Genomic DNA, 20,450 nt, shown 5'->3' with positions numbered 1-20,450 from the left:
GCGACATGAGAGGTTCACTCCATGTCCCGTCTGGCTTCTACACCGGATCATCGTTGTTTTCTCTCGTTGTCCCAAACGAGAGATGAAAATTGGGCCCTTGTTTAGATCAACATATCAACAATAATGTGATAACAATGAACAAAACAAAGTTAAATGAGTCATGAGACTGTGAATCGTGATTGAGGCCATGTGAATTGGATGTTCAATTGCTCATGGTTCAGTCACCACTAGTACGAGTGTTCGATTCCCAGGACCCAGTAACGAGTTAATAGACTAAGGAGTAACTGAGTTATGTTTTACTATGTTTAATGAGTTATTTCGTGTACTGGGTTAATTATGTACTTGGCATGTTATTTTTTTTGCTTGCAATTAGACAGTTGGCTAATGGCCTAATTATTTGTCACATTTTTTTTTAAATATTGGGTTTAGGTTTGTGGGTTTGGTAGCAAGTTGTTTTATTGTTTTATTTTTTTTTATAAATATATAGTATACTGTTTATAAATACAGTTTATTTGATAATTTTGTGCCTTCATCTGATGGAGCCATGAGCGGCAACCATCCTCACCCCGCTTAAAAGCCAACCCTACACGTATGCATCCTCTTATTGCTCTCTTGTCTATGTCTACTTTACATTATCCCATAAATCTATGATATGAGATGATCTAAGTCGTTTAGTTAAATGATCTAAACTTATATTTAAATCTTCATTGTTATATTATTATTAAATAGAATTGCAAAATCAAGAAAATGACAAAATTTTGTGTTTGAGTCCGTTCAATTCAGGATGCAAATTAGCAAAAAATTTCTCTTTCTTCCACTTACTTCGGTTAAAAAGTAGAAACATTTTTTTTCTCTTTTCATTTTTGTACTCTTGTTATTCTCGTTATTGAAGACTCTCGAGCACAACGCAAGAGCCATTAAAATCGACCGTGACAATACAATAATTACAAATTTAGGTTCAACTTCAATTTAAATATTTCAAAATCTTCTTTTTATCCGGCTTTTTTGCTTGGTTTCCAATAAATCAACTTTTGATTTTATTCAAGTTCGTAAAAAACTGGCTATTTTATGTTATGTTTTAGTTGAAACAATTGTGATTCATGGGATAAACCAAACCACCTTAATTAAATTTGGATTTTAATGATATCTTAACCATTATTAATTTCGGTCTGGTCCCAAATAAACGCATGCTGCCACGCTCTTGTACAAACCGGGGCCCACAACATATATATCTTTTGGGGATTACTCCATAGAATAGTAACCAGGTTTATTTTAAAACATGAAAAAAGGGTAGTTCTAAGTTGGGATTACTCCATAGAATAGTAACCAGGTTTCTAAACTGTTCCAATCAAGTCACTCAAAAAATCTTTTGTTCTAATCAGGTCATTATAATTTCTTTTTTGTTCCAATCCTAGATATATTACCTGAATAGCAGGTAATCTAGGTTTTTTTTAGTTTTTAAAATAAATAAATATAATATACAAAAAACTGAACGTATTCAATCGACCATCTTCTTCAATCCATCTCCAAACCCTACCAGCCCTACGTACCAGTCTTCTTCAATCGACCATCTTCACATACATCAAGAACACATCTTTATCAATATTGATGTCGAATCAAGAAGCAGATTTAGCAACTAGTGTTGAGGAGGAAGTCGACATATCCAACAACGATCACAACATGGCTTCAGTACCAGTCGAACAACAGGTGTGTTTATGTTACCTTCGCTTAATATGTGCACGCCAGCTGCTTGATAAAATGCTTATATGAGACTTGCGTTATTTTTGTGAAGAAAACAAGTATATTGGAACTTTATATTAGTTGTTAAACTATATGTTGTTAGGTTTTATGAAATTGGTTGATGTTTTTATTATTTATTGGTTGAATTAGAATATTAATGTGACTTTATGTCATATTTTCTTAGGGTTAATTTTCTAAAAAGAAAAAAGAAGCAGAACATCGGTAATGGCCAAGGAAGTCAAAATTGTAATTTAATCAAATGAGTAAATATAAAAGTTGTACACACAGAATTTACCATGTTGCTAGATACAAGATCACTATCACTAGGAAAGTCAAATGGATTATGAGATTTTGCGTTAGGCCCAGGCAGTTGTGCTCCATCCTGAATATATACATAACAAAATTAATTATAATGATAAAGCATCAATTCATACAACTAATAAGCATGAACAAATCAAAATAAAGAACATAAGTAAAAGAGATATACTATACTAGGATTGGGACTTCAGTTGTGCTAACAAAAAGAGTAGATCTGGTATCCAAATCAACTTCATTCATCTTCAAATTCTGTAAATATTAATATTATAGTTTATATTTTTGACAAATTTTTGCAGTCACACATCTATGAATATTATAGATCATATTGCATCAATGATCCCTTATTAAATTTACTTTGTCAGCTGAACTTAGAAGATACTATACGTGATAATGATGATGTTAATGATCCTTTCTTGAATTTACTTTGTTTTGACAACGATGATGGGGATGAAGTTGATCTTAATTCTATAGAAGATTGGAGTGGAAGTGAACAAGATTATGAAAAGGATGTTGAGGATGAAGATTGTGAGGATGTAGATGTTGTGTATCCTTGTTATGTTCCTAATCCGGATTGGAAATTGGCGAAACCCATAGTATCAATGAAATTTGAGAGTCCCGCGCAACTGAAAGACATGTTAATTGATTATGGTGTTGCAAATGGTCACCAGTTAGTGTTCACGGTGAACGACCACAATAGGTTGTTAGTAAGATGCGGGACTAAAGAAGATGAAGACGATGGGAATGAGGGTAAAAAGAAAGTGTGGAAGTGTCCATTTCGGCTTTGGGCATCTAGGATTAAAGAGGATGATTCTTTTCAAATAAAAACACTAAATGATAAGCATACGTGCTCAAGGAAGTTTTATTTGGGTTCGCTTGTTACGTATACTTGGATTGCAAAACGATTTTTCAAGAAAATTATCCAAAATCCCGAAACTAGTTATAGGGAAATACAAGAAGATATCCTAAAAAAGTACCAATGCAAAGTGAGTCCTGGTCAATGTGGTAGAGCAAAGGAGAAGGTACTGAATGACTATGAGGGTGGGCTGAAAGACCATTATGCTAGACTTTCAGATTATCAAGCTGAGATATTGGAAACAAACCCAGGGAGTACTGTGAAGATGGCCGTGGAAACGATGCCAAATGGCGAAGTTTATTTTAGTAGTTACTATATTTGTTTTAAAGCTGTTAAAGATGGGTGGATCATGGGCTGTAGGAAAGTTATTTGTTTAGATGGATGTTTTCTGAAAAATCATGGTCAGTTACTCTCGACTGTTGGAAGAGATGCAAATAATCATATTTATCCTTTAGCATGGGCTGTTGTGTCTGTTGAGAATAAAGAAAACTAGACATGGTTTCTTAATCTATTGCGAGATGACATTGAAATAGAAGGTGGACATGGACTAACTCTAATTTCCGATCAACATAAGGTATTTTGTACTTATTACACGCTTGTCTATTTTTTATTTATAACTTCTATGTTATGTTTTTTTATTGATTAGGGAATTATAGAGGCCGTAAAGGATGCATTTTCAAATGCCGAGCATAGACAGTGCACAAGACACATTTATGCTAACTTTATAAAAAAATTTCGTGGGCTTCAATCTAAAAATTTGTTTTGGGCTGCTGCAAAGTCTACTAGTAAGCAATGGTTTGATAGGCATATGGAAGAGTTGAAAATCAGTAGCAAAGGTGCGTATGATCATCTTATGGAAAGAAATCCGATTACTTGGTCAAAAGCTTTTTTTGAAGTTGGTAGGGCATGTGATGCATTCGAGAATGGAATGAGTGAAAGCTTTAATTCGCGCATACGGACCGCACGAAGGAAGCCCATTATCAGTATGTTAGAAGATATTAGAAGATTTGTGATGCGTAGAATGTTCTTTATGGCGAAAAAATCGGAAAGGTTTGAACATGAAGTATGCCTTATAATCAGAAGAAAACTAGAAGATATTAAGAAAAAACAAAGGTAATCGTTATATTTTTATCGTTATTGCTATCTTGTTATGATTTTTAATAGACTTTTGGGTTGATAATGTAGGCACTATCAAGTTATTCCAAGCGGTAACGACATATTTGAAGTAAGGAGTGAAAAAAATGCATATGTGGTGAAGATTCAGGAACAAACTTGCACGTGCAGATCATGGCAATTGTGAGGCATCCCTTGTGTTCATACGATTGCAGCTTTAGGGTTCATCAACATAAACCCAGAAACTTATGTCAGCAATTGGTTTAAAAAGGACATGTTTAAGGAAGCTTATAGACATCATATCCAACCGTTGAAGGGAAATATGCATTGGCCTAAAACAGATGATGTTAAACCCCTACCTCCAAAAGAAAGATGAATGCCCGGTAGACCGACAGTGAAAAAGAAAAGAGACCCTTTAGAGAAAGAAAAAAAGAACAAAAAAAAAGAACAAAAAGGTTGGAACTGCAAGAAAAGTGACTTGTCAAAACTGCAAAGAAACCGGACATAACATCAGGTCATGCACGAAGGAGAAAAAAGTTCCACAACCAAAGGTGGCAAGAGCATAAGGTAGAAATAAAAAGGCAGAGTCAATAAGTGTGACCCGCGAGGGGGTAGAGTAGGTGATTATACTCGGCTAGGCGCATTTTTGGTGTGTTTTGTCTTTGTTTGTGGGGTATTTTGACCCATCTGGGTGTATCAGAATCGTTTGAATTTATTTTGGTTTATTTTGACATTTAAGGGTTTTGGTATATTTTGATCGTTTAAGCATTATAGATGTTTTGTATACTTTGGTTTTGACATGGTAAAGTTGAATAAGAGTCATTAATTAGTCATATTCTTGTAAAACAATATAATTAAAAGGATCTTAATTTTTCATTTTTTTGTTAAGAATTTGAGATTGTTTATAAAAGGTCGTAATATTTATTGCAATTTTTTTTTAATTTTCGCAATTTATAGCAATTTGTTTTTAAAAAATTAAGCAAAAAACAAAATTTGAACATTTTTGCAATTTATAGCTATTTTAAAAATAATTAAAAACTAAAAAAACCTAGATTACCTGCTATTCAGGTAATATATCTAGAATTGAAACAAAAAAGAAATTATAATGACCTGATTGGAATAAAAGATTTTTTGAGTGACTTAATTGGAACAGTTTAGAAACCTGATTACTATTCTATGGAGTAATCCTTTCTAAGTTAATTATATTATCAAATACTCACGTTTTTTAACTATTAATGGATTTAACCTAATAAAAAAATACCAAAAACAAAACATGTGAAAGTTATTATGATATAACATAAAAAAAAATATAACTAAGTATGAAACTTGGGAGTTTTAAGTTTATTAAACAAGCTCCAACAATAGAAATTTGAGCTCGAGCTTGAACTTGATCTCATTTAAACTCAACTCAAATTTATGACGAATAATGAATAACAAATATCTAATGAGTATGTGAGAGGGTTTGAGAATTAGGTTTGTAAATGAGCTAAGGTGAATCGAGCTCGTCTAGACTTGAGCTTGACTCATTTAACTTAACAGAACTAAATTTAATTCGCTTCTAGCTTGGCTTACAAGTAGTTCCTCAAGATTTAACTATAGTTGTTTATTATTTATTAAACATCAAGCATTTAATTATTTTATCCATATACATTTATAACTATCAAGTTTTACATATTATAGTCACAATATGTACATGATATATCAAATAAAAATTATATTTATATAATGATAGACTTATTTACATTCACGCATAAATCAAACTCTATAAGTGAAACTTAAGTTCAAGCCGTACTTGTTAATCAAACAAACTTCAACACAGGCGCAACTTCTTTACGCCCTGTTCTGGAGTTTTTTAACCAAGGAAAGAAAAGGAAAGAAGATGGAAGGATAAGAAAATGAAGAGAAGGGAGAGAAATTTTTTTTAATTAAGTGTGTTCTTGAGTTGGAAGAAAATTAGAGGAAAGGAAATAATAACTATGTTAAAAAATAGTTATCCTTAGTAATCATCCCATTTTTAGGAGGATAACTTATTAGGAAAATACATTAATTTAATCTCTCCTAACTCCTTATACTCATTTCCTTTCCATCCTAAAAAAATTCAAGAACACCCATTTTTTAACTATCCTTAGTTTTCCGCTCCTTTCCCTCCTTTAAAAAAACTAAAGAACAGGGCGTTAGTGTCATGCGTTTTTTGCTCAATTGTGTAAATTTATCTGTTATCGTCCAAAATTTGAGTCCGACTTCCTTCACTTACGATTTTTTTATAAATGTATTTTCATTATGGCTCTCAGCATTTTCATCCACGCTTCACCACTTACCTTCAACACAAATTTGAGCTCAAACTCGAGCTCATTTAAACTCAACTCATTTTTTTAACGACCAACAAAATTATATTAAAACACTCTAACAAGAAGCTAGACACACCAATACAACTATCAAGATACAACCAAAACCGAAGTCGCTAACTACCCCCCCCCCCCCCACCCACTCAGTTACAACCGAAAAACTACACCGAACAACCCAAGTTAACCCCACCTTACGTGACTAGAGAACTAATTTTGACCACCCACACCCGTAACAACCAGTCTCACCAGTTCTCTACGATTTTCCAAATTGACCCCTACAACTAACCCGTTTTAACTTGATCCCAAGCTCTCATAAAAACCATTCAACTAAAAAAAAGAATCATGTATATTTTGGTAAGAAAAAGAGGGGTGAAACAAATTAACAAACGTCAAATCCATGAATAGTTTTAAAGATGAAAAAATAGATATAAACACACACACTCCCCTAGAAAGAAATAATAATATTCTTCCTCCTCAATTCAATGCTTCATCATCACCTTTACGTAACTCCAATTATTATTATTACCACCTTTTTCAACAACTCTACTCTCTAGTGAATAACAATAACAAGAAGAATGCAGTCTTCAATCATGACCATCCGATCAACCTCCGGCTTACCGATCTGCCTTGCCGGAATCACACGCTACCGTCACCTCTCTTTCTCTAAACAGTCTCTCTCTTTACTCATCTCTATATACTTTTTTTCTTTTACCAAATACCGGTACTGGTACTGAGTGATCGGTATTACCTTCCATATTTTTAATGGTGCGAACCGAAAAAAGTGGTACGGTATTTTTCGGTTTGCACCGGTACTTGTTTTTTTTTTTAATATTTTCGGTATCGATACCATTTGGTTTCTTGGTTACTGTATCTTTTGGTTCCTGGTATTTTTTTTCATGTTTTGGGAATCGATACCATTTAATTTCGGAATTTTCAATGGTTTCTGTATTTTTCGGTTCGGTACTTTTTTTTTTCATGTTTTGGGAATCGATACTATTTAGTTTCGGAATTTTCAATGGTACCAGTACTGATACTCAGATAGGTTACCGAACCGGAAAAAAAAAAACTTTACTTTAATATTTTTAGCATCGATATTTGGGATCGGTACCGGTATTTTCTTTTTCGTCGCTATTCAGTTTCGGTACTCTTTGGTATTTTCAATGACCGATACCGTTTTGGGAATCGATACTATTTAGTTTCGGAATTTTCAATGGTACCAGTACTGATACTCAGATAGGTTACCGAACCGGAAAAAAAAAAACTTTACTTTAATATTTTTAGCATCGATATTTGGGATCGGTACCGGTATTTTCTTTTTCGTCGCTATTCAGTTTCGGTACTCTTTGGTATTTTCAATGACCGATACCGAACAAAAAAGAATCGTACGGTGTTTTTCAGTATCGGTATTCTTTTCATCGGTACTATTCAGTTTCGGTATTTTCAACTCTATACTTAACCGGTTCGGTAAAGAAATTATGTTTTTTCATGTTTTTGGTATCGGTATCTTCAATAGTACCGGAAAAAAGGGTACGGTACCCGTATATGATATACAGGGTACCGTACCGATCTCATCCAAAAATTTATCCACGCGGATGAGCTCACACTAATTTAGCATGTGAATTGAAACAGGATTGCGGATCATGATCGTAGACGGAAGGCGATGATGAAGCGAGCGAAAACCGAGAACCAAAACCTCGTTCCGGCGGATGAAATCGCGACTGAGGCGGGTGAAATCGAAGTTGTTATCTGCGCGGCGAAAGCCGCTTAGGCTTAGGAATTATTAACGTTTAATTATTCGTTGTTTAGTTTCTAGATTTGGAAACTGTTGTGATGTTCATCAATCGGCCACTATGCTGTTTTTGTGTTATGATCTCGTAATTGATATCTAGTTAACGTTTAATTGTGATCATGCTAGTAACAATGCAAGGTTTTTTGTGTTAACACTACAAAACATTGGTTTTAACATGCTGGAGTTTGAGCTTTTTAACATGTTTCAGTTTATAACCATTTTAATTTTGTGTCCTAACATGTTAAAAACCTGTTAGTAACATGTGTATATTTTTTACTTGAAAAAACAAAATAAATATACACTACTAAAATCCTAAATTTAAAATCATACTTGCGTTTCACTCTTAATCGTTAGAATCCAATAATATATTTTGAATGGATGTTATAATTTACTTCTTTGGTTTTTTATTTCTCGCATGTCTGGATTTGTGTTTCTACGTTTCAAATATCTATGAATTATGTATTTATTAAGACTTTTATGCTTGTTTAAAAACTTTTCATTTTATTACACATGGATTATGTATTATTTATTGTGTTTAAGCAAGTTCCTTACTATGTCTTAATGCGTTAACTTGTTACTAAACAGCTCTGTGTTCGTGTTTGAAAAAAATGATACGATTAGTTATCGTTTCGTGTTTAGTACTACAAGTTATCGTGTCATGTTTAACATGTTTTGACAACTTAAGACCAAGTGTCAAAGAGAGTAGTTTAGTTCAAATCTTTGCAACTGCAAGGTTCTGCGGACGCAAGGTAGAAAATAATTGTCGTGACCAACTGTAGTGGGCGATAACTCATTACCTAAACAACAGTGACATGACGATATTTTTGTTAATTAACGCTCTCCATTACACTTATTTTAACGATTGTGTATCGATCTCAAATTTGCAAACTACAATGTCGAATTGTCGTGACCAGCTTTAGTGGACGATAACTCATTACCTAAACAACAGTGACATGACGATATTTTTGTTAATTAACGCTATCCATTACACTTATTTTAACGATTGTGTATCGATCTCAAATTTGCAAACTACAATGTCGAATTGTCAATGTCTGCATTAAATTTCTTCTAGCAGCGTTATGTGTCTCGAACAATGTGTTGTGAATATAATTATTTTATTTTTATTTTTAACCATCCATTAATTTTATGCTTTTAATAACAGGTCTTTGTCATTATTTGTTAAAAAATTTATTTTAAATAATACCAGCTATACTCTATTTTCAAATAGCAGTCTTAAATTCACATTTAGCTTGTGACGGTCCCAACTAAAGATGTGTATCTTTCCAAGAGTCCACGACTAATAGATGGTTAACTTCGTTAGTCTGTTACTTACGTTATTTGCCAATAGAATATAGTTGAGATTATTAAAAATCAGTTTTCTTACAAAGAAACAAATGATTATTGTCATGTAATGTCGTCACAAAATATTTATTAACAATTAGGCGTGCCAAGTAAGCATAGACTAACGATGGTTAATTTCATTGTAAAGGACCGTTGGTAAAAAATAGGCCTTTAGTTAGGATCTTCACTAGCCAAGTGTGAAGTTGGTATTGCTATTTGCCAATAGAACATAATTGCATTTATTTAAAACCAATATTTCTTATCTATGTTATTTGTTTGGGCTGTTTAGTTTATTTGGGTTACTTGGCTTGAACCAAATACATTTTTGTGGAGCTAAAAATCAAACAGAAAACTTCAAACCAGATAATAAACAACTCTAAAAGGCGAACAATAACGAAATAACGACTATGAAGGCGAAGAGCATCAACTGTGAATTCAAAGCAATTTTAGTCCAGAAACCCAATTTTGCACACCCCCTGCACGTGGCCATGCACGCGGGAAGAACTTGTGGTAAAACATGTCATAAAGATTCAATGGAGTACTAAATGTTATATCTTATTAACAACTCTTTATTTTGTTCCCACACCAATATAAGACAAACGTTTACCACTTTTATACTTAGGCCATGTGTAGTGGAGGGGCTACAATTGGAGGCGAATTGTGACACGTGACGCCCAGTCAGCATGGAGTGGAAATTTGTTTTTGGGGTGTAATAGTGTATGGGCTACAAGTTGGGCCCCCAATGTCTTTTTTTATTATTTTCTTTTTATAATTAAACTAATTAAATAAAAACCAATTTATTCAAATAATTAAATAAAAATGCATTAAAATTAAAAAAAGAAATACAAAAAAAATACATAACTAAAAAAAATACATAACTAAAAATATAAAAAAACATATAGCTCGGTTGGCGTACATGTTTAGGTTCGGGTCGGGAAATTGAAACGGATAGCTCGGTTGGTTTAGGTTCATCGGGTTCCATTGTAAGTTCACGTTTTGTTGGTTTTGCTAACCATGGTGTTGACCGAAAGGAGAGAATGGGTGGTTCGGTTGGTTCGGGTTGTTTCTAGGATTCATTTTGCATATACATATATACACACACACAACATATATACAAATACATACACACACACACACATATATATATATATCACACAACATATATACATATACATATACATATATACACAATAGTAATATAATAATAATAATATAGTATAATAATAAACTTCTTCTTTTTCCAGGCGATATGTTCATCCCGCCACCGCCCCAAATCACCCAAATATCGCCCAGGGGGGCGGTGTTTGCGCCCTTTTTGTAACACCCTTGGCAAACACAACATTGTCCCACTCTTAGGCTATCCCACATCGGTCGTGGACAAGAGAGATCACTGGTTCATAAGTAATGTCCTGCCTCTTCAATCACCAACGCGTTTTGGGCAACCAAAAACAAATCCGTGAGCTCTTCGTGGGCAGAGCGGACAATATTGGTGGTGCGAGGGGCCGGGATGTTACACTTTTGTTGGAACCCTAGATATCAATCCTATAACTATAACAGATCTCAGATCTGTGTTAATATGATTAATACCTTAATATGGATCTAGCTCATAATTACGTATGATTAAGTGTTATATGTGTATTATGTATTATCAGTATACATATTAGTAGTTGTATAATATTAAAGATGAAGATCGAGAGAGAGTTTTGACAGAACTTCGTTAATTATCTCCCAAAAACTTAAATTAAACGTGAACAGAGTTCACATATAAATAGAAGACGAACCTAGTTCGTTAACATCCCCTAACGAACTAGAGTTCGCTTCGTTACATATATTTAAACGAAATAAACTAACGAATCACCACCTGATTCGTTAACATCCCCTAACGAATCAGGAGGGAATAACCTTAAGGCTTAGTTCGCTAAACAACTTTAGCGAACTAGACAATACATATAACGAGCTAGAGAATAACTTAATAGTTTATTACATTAAACATAAAACAAATACTTTAACGATAATTACAAAGACTCAAGATGAAAAACCGTGCACTAACAGACACCCCCTCGTCTTGAGCTCTTTGTCTTTAAGTTACTTGAAGCGCTTGGACTGCCAGTCTCTGCAACTATGAATTCTGTTTTCATAACAAACACGCACATCGCGTTGGAATTGCATAGCCAGGTCATAGTCTTCATTGCGCTCTATTAGAATCTGATTCTTGTGTAGCACATCATTGTCGGTCTCGGTTAAATTCACCAACCACATTGGGTCAATAATCTTAATCAACTCAGTCTTCAAACCCTTTCCCAACACAATGACGGCCTCGCCTATTTTGTTGTCATTGTACCAGCGATTGAAAGATACCTTAATGTGCTGGTTCGTCAATTTCACTGGCACACGTTTCATGGTCTTCGGCGGTTTTACCTTAAGAACCAACTTCTTCCAACCTGTCTTTGGGTCAATCTCATTTAGACGCTTGCGAATTGGAATTTGTGGTTTGAAAAATTTGAACCCGTGGTTCACTTCAAACAGCAGGTGTTGGTGAAACCAACTGGCCTGCTTATTCCCGCCTCGATTTCTAAATGGACGATATGCCAAAGTGCGCACATCCCATCTCAGTAATGAGAGAAGGTCAGACATCCTTTCGTAATACTGGACGCCCTTCTCCCATTTTACAATGCATACCTTTAATTCAAAATCATAAAGCCAAGAAACAATGTCACCTTGTACTTTTGACACGGCCTTAAAGGTAGTCTTTTGATTGGCTTTGGCGCGTGCAATGGCTTCTCGTGATTCTTTATCGACATACCTGTGTGCATTGATAATCTTACCAATCCTGTTGTCTTGATGAGCAAACCAGCTATGAATGTCAGCCCAGGATGGATCAATCTTCGGGTCGAATCTTCTGTCAACAAAGTCAGCAACTTGTTTACCCTTAGATTTCTTCTCGAGATGATCTTCTGCTTCTTTTACCATCTTCTCATTAAACACCGGAGCACCTTGATCAACATTTTTGTGTTGAAACAAGTCAGGATACTCTTCAGCAGTCACATCCTCCATCTCAACTTCCTCGTCATCATAAATAAAATTCTTATTCATTACAAATGATGGATCATCTGTTATACCTTCCTCATTCAACACCTCGATGTTAGGCTCTGTCTCTAACACTGTCAATTGTTCATCATTTAACCCAAGCAGTATGAAAATCTGCTCTCGTGTCAGAGACCTGTCAACAAACTCACCAACTTCAATCTCGTCCCTGTTCACCACACTTCTCACCACCCCCGATCCATCTACAAATATCACAGTGTTGGCTTCAATCATTTCAATTGGCTTAACAGCAGCTGAATCCTGATAAGCAACAGTCTGTTTACTCAAATTATCACCGCCACTTGTACCAGTACCGGAAGATGAGCCGTGCGTTTGTTCAGGCTCACCTCCTGCACCAGACTCGTCAGGTTCTTGATCATCATTCTTGAGTTTCTTTAAAGCATCTTCTTTGCAAGTCAACTGCAAGATTAGATCTTCTTGTTCCTTTATCTTCACCCCCTGAGACTCAACAATCGCACGCAGCTCTTTAGTCTCTTTTTGACTGAATGAAATATAACTCATCATTCGTCGTTGATTCTCCAATAAACGTTCTTGATTCTGACGGTCGGCAGACATTTGATTTTCGTACAGATGAAGAAGATTTAACAACATATCTGTCTGACGGTTCGGTGGCATGTTGTACAGTAATGGATGAACTGGTTGGATTGGACCTTGAGGCCGAGTAATTCTTATAAAAGAGACATCACCAGAAGGAGGAGGAGGCCTCATGGTTGATATTTTCGGGACAGTAGACGATGTAGCAATAGGCCTTGGTATTTCAGATAACGCCATCTGTGGAATCAAACCAAGCCTTTCATGAGACACCATCGTTGTTATTAAAGTGAGCATCGGAGTGCTAGTAGTAGACGGCACTACCGGGCGTTGAGGTGTTGTTTGACGAGGCTGAGGCACACCAATAATTACTCCAGCCCCAGCAGATACACGTCTCTTCTTTGATGGCTCACCAGTTGCCACTTCCTTGCCTCTTCTCTTTCTTTCTCGTTGAGCTGCAATAGTAGCAGCTAATGCAGCTTCAACTGCGGCCTGTTGCTCTCTAAGAGCTGCATCACCATTACCACCATTTCCACCTTCATTACCACCATCATCTCCATCATCACCATCGTTCCCACCTTCTCTTTCCTCACGCTAGGAATCTGAATCATCATGAATCCAGCGATCCTCGGAAGGACATACATAATTAGGATTAATGATATGATCAATCAATCAGTCGTTTATCCGCTGGCTTCTCCTTTCTATAAATCAACATTCTATGAACGGTATCAGCTTTCATGTGCTCCATAGGAAGCACATCATTCACCTGAGTTTGATCAATAGCTAAATTGGGAATTAAGTCTTGAATGATCAGCTGTAGGAAGCAAGGATACATTAAAAATTTCTTTCTTTTGAAGTGTTTGCTAAACTTGTTCTTTCAGATGATCGTAAACTAGCTCAGAGTAGTTAAAAGGCTTGTTGAGAATAAGAGCAACGAAAGCTGACTGTATGCTACTTCTGCATTGATCAAAACCACCACGACGACCACTCATACAATGAATTAAGACATGGAGAAGATATTTGTATGGTGGACATAAGCCATTCTTGTTTAGCATAGATTCATCAATACCCCCACCATATCGCAGACGAGTAAACAAGCCCTTGATCAACTGCTTGTCAAAATCACTTGGATAGTTATCATTGTCATCAAAACGAAGCACACGGCGAACCACTTCCACATTAATTGTAATAGTAGTTTGATTTATCGTGGCTCGAATGTGGTTTTCCACCTCATCATACTCAGCAGTATCCCAAAACTGCCAAATAATACTCAGATACACTTTAGGTCGAGAAGTGATTGCATAACGTATCACCGAGCGTCTTAAGAATGCTAACATATCTCTGAACACATCAACTTCAGCAATATCTTGATCAATATAAGCACAGATATTGTGTTTTGGATCATAAGGTAATAAAACAACATCTTCCTGTTGTACTTGAGGTGGTTGCTCTTGTGGTGGTTGTTCTTGCTGCCCTTGATCAACAACCGGTGGATCTTGATTTACTTGATCAGCCATTATTACTGAATAGAGTTTAGAACAGGTATTAGCAATATAAATAAATAATACAATATGTCGTGTGTAATTAATGTATTTACACGTTTAGACGGTTGAAATAATTTATTGAATTAAAAAGGTAATTTAAATTTAATTAAATAATTAAAAATAAATGTCATTCGTGTGATTATCACTCTGATTCGTTACTATCCAGTAACGAATCAAGTGATTCGCTATCATGTAAATAGATTAACGAAGTAGACCTAGCGAATTACTATTTAAAAGGACGAACTAGAATCTAGTCCGTTATAATATGACGAATCCACATCTGATTCTTTAACTAACTTATTCGCTTAATCTAATTCATTTGAATTCTTAACGAATTGGACACCAGAAAGTTCCAATTCGCTAACGTTCACGAATGGTCAGTAATTAGACTTGATCTTTGACTCACACAGTCAAAGTCAAAATTAATATGAACATCGAAAGTCAACAACACAAACCCAGCTTCAATTAATCCATAACCATCGTTGGATAATCGAAACATTATGTGTAGTGATCTCGGAAACCTATTATTGAACACATGATGTTGAGATTGAGACTCAAGACCAGGAACTAACATAGGTGAACCAGAGTATAAAAACTCCGAAACTATAAACACCCAATCGACCCGGCAAACAAAAATCATACTTCGATTAAAGTCTACCAAGGGTATTGGAATCGCATTCCGATCACAAATGATTATACATCAACTACATAAACACCGTATATCATAAATAAATCAGGGTTTTGAACTCGGAAAACCCTTAAAACATAAAAATACAAAATTAGTCTATTCAAATAACACCATTTTTGACGAAAATGACATAGATATGATTTTCTATGCCTTAGCAACACAATGATATACTTGAGAGTTCGAAAATCGAAGGTCGAAAATCAGAGAAAAAATTTGAAAAAGGTGACTTTAGGTGTAAGGATGAAGATAAATAGTGAAAGGACAGTTCGTGTTTCTGTCTTATATGGCCTTACACGCTACCCAATGTACCCTATGTATGAATCAAGCGATTCGTTTGAATTTTGAAGTAACGAATCAGGCAATTCGTTAATCCAATTCGTTATATCAGAATAGCGAACAAGACATGTTTTGTATTTTGATTCGTTAAATATGTATAACGAAGTAGAAATGATTCGTTACAGAGTGCGGGAGCGAATTAGGTGAGTGAACTAGAAATTAGTTCACTAATGAATCACCTAGTTCGTTATCCATACTTAACAAATTAACTTTTAACGAATTAAAATTTTATTTAATTTTAACTTAAAATAATTAAATAAAGTAAATAAAGAATTAATTCGATATTATCCAATAAATAAATAAATTTAACTTAAAAGAATTACCGAGACCTCTTATCCCGATAATTAAATACTTTAAAAACGTTTCATGTTTTGAACCGATAAATAAATTATTAAATAATATGTAAAAACAAAATGAAAAATATTTTTGGTATTTTGTAATATATAAAAAAATGTATTTACATGAAAAGAATCCAAAACAAGAAGGATAAAATCTTTTTGTGTTTTATATATGTTTTTCAAAAAACAGTACATATTTTTGTATTTTTGTTGAGTTTAGCAGAGAATCATATTGACCAAATTGCTCTTCCATCACAGTTTTATATTTCAGCGATATTATGACTGGCGTTAAGTCGGTCATTGGTATTGTTGTCCACTTAAATCTAATAACAAACTTTCAAGTGTTTTTTTGATATGATTACGGTTCAATTAAAGCACAGAATATCAGAAACTATCAGCCTCTAATCTCAGTTCAAGCTTAATATGATTTTTTTGCCATACCACCCCAATTTGACTTAAACCATTATATTGTTGATCAAAAATTTGTTTTTATAAAAGTTTATGAGCAATGGAATGATTTTCTGTTACTATGAGTGAATATGCACGAGTCCATCTGTTGGCTTACATGCATTGTATCCCCTGGGGTCCGTTTCTTAATGGTATTAAGACGCGCACAAGGGAGGAACAATGTATGACTAACAGCGGATTTTGATCAAGTCAGTAATTTGGATTTGTACAATGTACAGCAGTGATCAAGTTTAATGACTTTGTGTTTGCTTTAAAAGCGAATGAAATATTCATGCATATGAATACCCAGATGATTAAGCCGCATAAAGACTCACAGTGTCCAGAACCTCAAAGCTTGTTATTTGCTTTATTTTATTTTTGGTTGATCAAAGAAGTATAAGGCTTGAGTATGATAGGTTATTACATTTCTGCCATCCTCACCGAGACTTTTTCTAGAGACTAACGCCCCTTTCAATTTGGTGTTTCTTTATGTTTATATCACATACTTTACTCTACTTGGTTGTTTTAAGACCGACCAATGCACCAATGCAATTAAGCACACAGTCTTTTAAGCTTACTTCTTGCTGGATTTGAAGTCAAGATAATCAATGTACTATCATTTTCTCTTTTTGCTTCATAAACTCAAAATTTTGAGGAGCATAAAAAACAAAATAAAGATAAATTTAATCGCCCCAGTTAACTCAAGTCTATAAATAAATGGCTGTTCTATCAATTCAACAAATGAATAATAGGACCAAGACATACAAGCATGCTTCACAAACTTAAATAACCGACATAATTTTCAGCGAGAAAATAATCTAAAAACGCATAACGAACGCCCCAACTATTTTCCATTATCAGGTGAATGGCTAACCTGATCATTTACAAGTAAATGTCAGGACCAAACATATACATGTATATGCCCTTCAAGTGTAAATAATTGACATAATTTTCAGCGAACGCATGCAAAAATCTTTTTACTTTTTCTCTATACATACTTTAAAAACACAATATTTTTGTCTTTTTCAATTTTCTTATAAACAAAATAAACTTCACAGTCTTTTTGGATTTTTGGATTTTTCTGTACAAACTGAAAATACATTCTTTTTGGATTTTCAAATTTTAAAATGTTTTTGGTTTTTCAAAATATTTTAAAGGAAAACATTAAAGAAAAGAAAGCAATCTTTTTGTATTTTTAGGAATTTTTAATGTTTTTGGATTTTATCTATACAAACGAAAAAAACACAATCTTTTTGTATTTTCTATATTTTCACCCCCTAAAACCAAAATAAATTTTAAAGAAAAATGACATAAAATAAAGATATTCATCCTTGTTTAAAGATGTCAGCGAGGGTCTTCAATCCGTTTAAACCAAGCAAAAAATGAAAACGCGTTTTGTCAAAAGCTTTGGTAAACAAATCGGCTTTCTGAAAGTCAGTATGTACTTTCTCAAGGTCAATCAACTTCTTCTCAAAGCAATCCCGTATAAAGTGATATCGAATTTCGATATGTTTTGTTTTCGAATGTTGTATAGGATTCTTTGTGATAAAAATTGCAGCAGAATTATCAATCAGAATAGGAGTAGTAAGAAATTTCAAACCGTAGTAGCGGAGATGTTGTTGTATCCACAAAACCTGGGAACAACTCGAGGTTGCAACATACTCAGCTTCGGTGGTTGAAGTGGAGACAGTTGTCTGTTTCTTACACTGCCAGGAAACAAGCCGGTTTCCTAAAAAATGACATCCTGCAGTCGTTGATTTGAAGTTGATCTTGCAACCTCCATAGTCCGAGTCTGAATAAGCAGTAAGATCAAAAGTATCATCCTTGGGGTACCACAACCCGATGTCTAGATGTCCCATCAAATACTGAAGAATTCTCTTGACCGCAACTAGATGAGTCACTCGTGGACTTTCTTGAAACCTAGCACAAAGACAAACAACAAACATAATGTCAGGGCGAGAATTCGTTAGATACATTAAAGAACCGATCATGGCACGATAGAGGGTAGGATCAACGGTATCCTCCAATTCATTCAATGATAAATTGTGACCCACGGGAAGAGGAGTAGAAGGGATTTTTCCGGCAGATATCTTTAATCGGCTCATGACGTCGTTCACATACTTAGTCTGGTAAATAAAGATTCCGTTAGCAGGCTGGTGAACCTGCAACCCTAAAAAGAAATTCATCTCTCCCATCGAACTCATCTCGAACTTTGTTTGCATGGACTTCTCGAACTCCTTACACAATGTGTCGTTTGTTGACCCAAAGATAATGTCGTCGACATAAATCTGAACCAGGAGAAGATCATCACCAACAGTTTTATGAAATAAAGTGCAGTCGACAGTTCCTCGTTTGAAGCTATTATCAGTCAGATGGTCGGCAAGCGTGCCATACCAAGCTCTCGGGGCTTGATGTAGACCATACATGGCCTTGTTTAATCGGTAAACTCGGTCCGGATATTCAGGATCTTCAAAACCAGGAGGCTGTAAAACAAACACTTCCTCGTGTAGTTCACCATTGAGAAAGACACTTTTAACATCCATTTGTTAGACCTTGATATTCTTATAAGCCGCATATGCTAGGAAGATTCGAATCGACTCTAATCTTGCAACTGGAGCATATATCTCTGTGTAATCAATACCCTCTTGCTGATGAAAACCTTGCATCACTAGACGTGCCTTGTTTCTGACAATCACCCCTCGATCGTCTTTCTTACACTTAAATACCCACTTAGTCGTAATCGCTTTCTTGACTCTAGCAGGCTTGTCTATTAAATCCTAAACACCCAAACGTGCAAATTGCTGTAATTCCTCTTGCATAGCTTCTACCTAAGAAGGATCTTCAAGTGCCTTACGAGCCGTCGTTGGCTCAACTTGAGATAGAAAGCATGTGAATTTTGCAAGATTTACAATTCCCGATGAATGTAAATCTGCATATGCACACAATACGTTACTATCACTTGACGAAGCAACTTGATGACGTGTACGGACGCCCACATCAAGTTCTCCAATGATGTTTTCCTGTGGATGATATCCATGAATCCGAATAGTGGGATTCTCAGGAACAACAACATTGTCAAATAAATTAGTGTAATGTTCACCAAGTTCAGGAGATGAAACATTATCACTGTCAAATTCAATGACTTGATCTTCAGCTTGATCATCATCAGAAGAAGAAGTTAAATTATCAACTGCAACTGGAGAAGCAACATGTGGTTCTTCAATTGGAGCATCAGGTTGAGCTTCAACATCATTAGAACTTGAAAATCTTGGAATTGCCAAATAATCTTCAAAGTATGCTCGAACCAGGTCTTCGTCTATGTGTTCAGTTGATGGAGTAAATGAATTAAATAAACTATCATAGTCAAACATCCAATCGGGACCTTTCCCTTGAGGAGGAGTTGTGTACTTTTGACAGTCCACATGGTACCACTCTTCAACGCAACCAGATGTAAAGTTAAATACCCTTTTCTTTGGAGATGCATATCCCAAGAAATACCCTTCGATAGCTTTTTCTTCAAATTTACCCACATCCTTCTTCAACATTGTACACGGACACCCAAAAGGTTCCAAGTACTTTAAGTTAGGTTTTCGATTATTCAATAACTCATAACTTGTCTTTTTGAGTCTTTTAACAGTTAGAACCCGATTAAGAGTATAGCAAGCTGTATTCACTGCCTCATTCCAGAATTGGACAGGAAGCTTAGAATCAGCGAGCATTGTACGTGCAGCCTCAATCAAGGTTCGATTCTTTCGTTCAGCAACACCATTTTGTTGAGGTACATAAGGTGCACTATATTCCCGATGTATTCCCTTTTGAACACAAAAGAAATCTAATACAATGTTTTTGAACTCAGTACCATTATCACTTCGGATTCTCCTCACCTTGGTGATAAGGTTTTGTACCAAAACCGGTGTTTGATCTTTCGAACTCATAAATAACACCCATGAGTATCTTGAATA

General features: G+C 35.0%; 1 protein-coding gene across 1 annotated transcript; it reads left to right on the top strand.

The window, feature by feature from the left end:
• The first annotated feature begins 1,608 nt into the window (after positions 1–1,608).
• Positions 1,609–4,211, top strand: LOC143568114 (uncharacterized). The gene is made up of 5 exons (XM_077054349.1): positions 1,609–1,707; positions 2,421–3,312; positions 3,430–3,485; positions 3,558–4,024; positions 4,097–4,211. The coding sequence occupies exons 1-5, from the start codon at positions 1,609–1,611 to the stop codon at positions 4,209–4,211; spliced, it is 1,629 nt and encodes a 542-aa protein (XP_076910464.1).
• The last annotated feature ends 16,239 nt before the right edge of the window (positions 4,212–20,450 follow it).

Source organism: Bidens hawaiensis, unplaced genomic scaffold, assembly GCF_021521415.1.
Source record: "Bidens hawaiensis isolate Kalapana, Puna unplaced genomic scaffold, B.hawaiensis_p1.1 tig00023811_1, whole genome shotgun sequence".
Taxonomy (NCBI): Eukaryota; Viridiplantae; Streptophyta; class Magnoliopsida; order Asterales; family Asteraceae; genus Bidens; species Bidens hawaiensis.
Note: the sequence above shows the minus strand (reverse complement) of the source record. Positions and strands in the feature narration are given on the sequence as shown.